Here is a 4,868-nt window from a genome sequence, read left to right on the forward strand (position 1 = left end):
CTGTGTTTCTTGTGCTCTCTATTAGATTAAAGCAAATAAAAATATTTTGGGAAAATATACCCGTCTAATCAAATGTACGTTTTATTTTGTTGTTTTTTTTTGAAAAATCTTGCATTGTGATTTATTTATTTTGATAATTCCTCAATGAGGTCCCCCGCTAAGATCTGGGGTTTGATCGGATAAGCATAAAAGTTTTAGAGAAATCCTTAATGTTTTAATAATTGGCAAGATAATACACACACACACATACAAGTGTCTTATTTTACTTTTTATGGAAATATATAGAAATAATAGCATTGTTACAAAACACAATTTAAAGCTTTAGTAAAAAAAATATATGTGTATCACAAAATCTACAAATACAAAGTAATAGCACGCAAGGCTTATACCTGTGTATCATAATAAATATATTGCAAGTAATTAGATAATTATGCTATATATGTATCAAAAAATAAATGGGAGAAGCGTAAATATAACTAGAAAGCTTTTTTTCTTTAAATATAGAATTTTGATGAATAAAATCACGATTTAATAACATAATAATTACAAATGAAAATCCACACTTCTAAAAAATTTTAGCAAGTGTACAAATGAAAAGAGACATCTAGTGAGTAACTGGTGTTGAGAATATTGTTTCATGCTGTACTAAAAAATATAAACTATAAATATAATGGAAAAAAAATTGTTAGTTGCTGTTTGTTTAGCTAAAGACGCCCAGAATTTAAGGTGAGTGTAAAAACTTTTGTTGTTTTTCTCTGCAATTCTGGTAAGTGACTGTATATTTTAAAAAGATAATTCGAGCTTATATTGTAATTTACTGTATTGGCTCATTTCCATTGATTTATTCTATTCTAAAATCTGAGCTAATGTTCGTTAGCCTCTTCTAAAAAACGACTCCACAAAAACTGTTGTTGAAATGTAACTTGTGTTTATAGATTATTGTTAAAGTAATAACAACAGATTACTATATATTGTTCAGTTTAACATTTCATTCATTTTCCCTAAAAATGTTTTAGTCAAAATTGTTAATATCACTGTTAATGTTATTTATGATAATTATAAAAGGTTTCGTTATAGTATACAGTAAATAATGTATCACATTATGCTGTATATATATTTATTAAAGGATTTGTAATTTACTCTTGTACAGTTATTTTCAAATAAACGTATGATCTAATCCCAACTGTGCTGAGCAGCTGTTATTTCGATACTGTTTTTTAGTTTTTAAGGTATAGCCAATTTCTCTAACAGTTTGGTCCAGGTGTGCCTTAATGGTTAGCATGTTGGACTGTGAATCCATGCTCACAAGATTGTACTCTGTACTCTTGGGCCGTGGGTATCAGAGTGAAGATCGTATCGCATTATTTGATTAGAGTAGCCCAAGAACCAGAGGTGGACGTCATTGACTAGTTGTCTTTACACAAATATCCGAAACAAACAAAGCTTTCTTACAATATAAGAAGCTTATAGCTTCATGTAATCATAGTGGTTCTGGAAATGTATTTTACACACAAAATATTTACTGTGCGGACGTTCAAAAACTGGAAATGATTTTAGAACTAACTTTTTGAAAAAATATTTAATATATATTAAGTATATTTGTAATTAAACCCATGTTTCAAAATGATCATAAACAACCAGCCACTTTTGGATGGTTTCGTAGAACCTCAAGAACTGATGATAAGTTCAAATATAAAGTTTATGACCTTTTGTTTTTAATGTCATAATAGCTAGATAAATATTTCAAAAATATCTTTAATGTAACATAACTACTGTAAAATTTGCTGTATGAAGAAGGCATGTGGGAATATAAAACATTTTTTAAGATGTTATAACTTTTTTTTGTGTGTGTACACCTAATATGAATTTTGCTGTTTATTGCAATGTTGAAAATTCTAGTATCGATACACTTGTCCTGTGGAATTTACAAGATAAATAATATATTCTTTGGATATTACAGTGTTTGATATAAGTTTTTGACTTTTCATGAAATCTTAATGCAGACTTGGCTGTCAGTGCGACTTATAATTTGTTGTGTTTTAGAGAAACTCTACAGTCCTGTGGAATCTATGACTCAGCTCGGAAAGCAAGGAGATTAGATGATAAGATCGCACTGCCTTTGACAAGACTTGGATGTGAGACTAATGAAGAAGGATGTACTAAAATCGTTAAACCACCTGACATTCCACTGCCTATAGATTTGAACACGTCTTGTGCTTTGAATGGGGTTTTATTTACCATACAGAAATCACATACTGAACCATCTCCTCGAACTAAGTCGATCTCTCTGCAAGAGGATCTTTTTGAAAAACTGAAACTGTTGATGGAAAGGAAGGGAGTGTGGAGCTCATCATTGCTTGCATCTATTCCTAAACACTGGGAAAGACATGATGATATGGTGTTGTTACCAAGTTCTTGTTTTACAGAACCTGTGTGGCAGACCTGTGGTTGGTGTCCATTTACTATAGTAAATGATCAATTAAAAACTTAAAACCATTTAGGGAGACTTTACTTGGGTATTTAGTTGAGGATATTGGAATGTTAGCAATGTCGAAGAAAAACTAGCCAGTCAACAGCTTTTACTTGGGTAATTAGTATAGAATATTAAAAATGTTGAGAAAAACCTTTAGCCAAATAATATCTATGAAGTTTTAAATGAAACTTCATAAGTTTAAAAAAAATGTTTTGTAGATTTTATGATAATTTTTAAATTCCTCACCTTGGAAATTGGCCTGGAGGTTTATATATATAGTTTTTGTTTTTAAAGAAGTAATATCATGCAATTTTAAATTTTGAACCAAAGGTCACTAAACTATAATTGGAGTATCATGTTCTGAGTTTGACACCAACAACCAATCAGGTGACAGTTAGGTAATTTAACATACAAGCTTACTATCTTTGAGATGTTTTTTTTTTATATAAATATGAAAATGAAGTGCTCCCTATTCATAAGTACATCTGAGAAAACAACAACTAAGATTATTAAGCACTTCTGATCAAAAAAAATAATTTCCAAGACACCTAATGAAGACAAACTATATAGAATGCACTGAGTTATTAGTTAAGTAACATTGGTATTTTTAGCTGCAGCAGCTCGTAGAATGGCTCCGAGTAAGTTTCTTCAAGTACAAACTTTTAGCTCATAGCTCCGTCATCTCTTGACTGATTTGAGATCTATTTACAGTTTTGGACTCGGGAGGTCAAACCCTTTTGATTGATGTGTTTGACTATCCCCAAGGTCTCATAAATTAATTTAGTCTAATCCTGCCTAAAAGAATTTCAATTTGAGGGTCGGCTGGTAGAGATCCTGATGAGTAATAAAATCAAATTGAGTATATGCTCACCCCTCGCTTGGTGTTACTGGAGCACAAAAATATAACTAATTAAAAAGAAGAAAAAAAAGGGTCTCGTAGATTAATTTACTCTAATCCTGCCTAAAATAATTTCAAGTGTTGTGGTTATTGAGGATTTCCTCTTGTTTATCTGTAATCTTAGGTAATTGACACACATCCCTCTATAATTTTACTGGAGAAGCTTCTGTTTTTTTAAGTTTTATTTTTTTTAATAACCAGCAGATATGTGAAGAGCAATCTTTTCCAGTGTTTCTCAGCCTTTTTTTGCTCAAGACACCCTTACACATAGTCTACAGTTTCCATGGTACCCCTAGCATCCTATAGCTTACTTAAAAGTGGCATATCCAGAGGTAGTCATAGAAATACCCACCCCCAAATGTAGTCCACTCTAACCAAAGGAGTGGGGGGAGGAGTGTAGCAGTAATGACAAATTTGGCAATGTTAATTTGTCTTTTAGTACACACAAAAACTTTCTGAATATATAATGTAGCATTTTATTTTTTACTTTTGTATAATACTTTACTAAATTCTCTCGCTACCCCTAAAGAAAGCCTGCAGCGCCAATATGTACCGTGCCACCATGAGAAACAACTGACCTATCCTAATTAGGAGTTCAATGTTTGCCTTGACCTGGTCCCAAATGAGTATGCCTACTTAAGTTACAGAAAATTGTTTTCCAATAAGTAAATTAAAAAATTGATCAATTAAATTACTATTTTCTTCATTATTTCAAATATTTAACACTTGTTCTGTTTGCTCATTTCAATTGTCATATATTAGAAACTCAAAACTACCCGTGACTTGGTGATTGAGTAATGTTTGGTTTGTGTACAACTAGCAGTGTATCTTTTCATTAGTCTTAATCAAGATTTTCATAGTTTATTTTCTACTGAACTAATTTACAATCTGATGAAATAAACAGAGTTTTATTTTTACTAGTTCCTGAGGTGTGGAATGTTGTTGCAGAGACTCTGCGATGTCGAAGGTTAGCCAAGAAGAACAGAATCCAGAAGAATGATTTCCGTACACCCAATGTAGAACTTCTTAAAGGAGAAAACGGATGGGTTGTTCACAAGGATAATGGAATCAAGTAAGATTTTGTTAGTTTAGTAGTTAAGTTTAGATCAAAGGGGAATTGTGCCTGGTCTGGCTGGGTTACAGCATTCATAATGTCACCTGAAAGTTGTCAACAGAGATATATGAAGTTTTTACATGAAACTGAAGAATATCTGCTTTCAGGCTTACGAAGAATGAAGCATTTCAAACCATTTTCTCTCTCATTCAGTTGGTTTCATATATTTGCTACTTTGAAAGGGCCCATACTCTATGTTCTGCTCTATTAATTTTCCATGTTAAATTCAATAATAGTGTTAATAGAATAATTTAACAAATACTATTAATGAAATTAAAAATAAACAGAGGAGAACTTAAGATGTATACTTTTTTCCATTCGATATCTTATGTGTGTGTGTGTGTGTGTGTGTGTGTATGTGTGTATATATATATATATATATA

General features: G+C 31.4%; 1 protein-coding gene across 3 annotated transcripts in view; it reads left to right on the forward strand.

Annotated features, from left to right (window-relative positions):
• The first annotated feature begins 617 nt into the window (after positions 1-617).
• The window catches only part of LOC106475675 (tRNA wybutosine-synthesizing protein 2 homolog), a 12,100-nt gene continuing 7,849 nt past the window's right edge, over positions 618-4,868 (forward strand). For all 3 annotated transcript variants that reach the window (XR_002608936.1, XM_013936353.2, XM_022379733.1), the window contains exons 1-3: positions 618-726; positions 2,044-2,447; positions 4,293-4,443. Coding sequence is in view for 2 of the 3 variants with exons in the window: in XM_013936353.2 (XP_013791807.1) it covers positions 671-726; positions 2,044-2,447; positions 4,293-4,443 (611 nt within the window). In the remaining variant the exon portion in view is untranslated. The remainder of the gene's footprint in view (positions 727-2,043; positions 2,448-4,292; positions 4,444-4,868) is intronic.

Source organism: Limulus polyphemus, unplaced genomic scaffold (genome assembly GCF_000517525.1).
Source record: "Limulus polyphemus unplaced genomic scaffold, Limulus_polyphemus-2.1.2 Scaffold8966, whole genome shotgun sequence".
Classification (NCBI taxonomy): domain Eukaryota; kingdom Metazoa; phylum Arthropoda; class Merostomata; order Xiphosura; family Limulidae; genus Limulus; species Limulus polyphemus.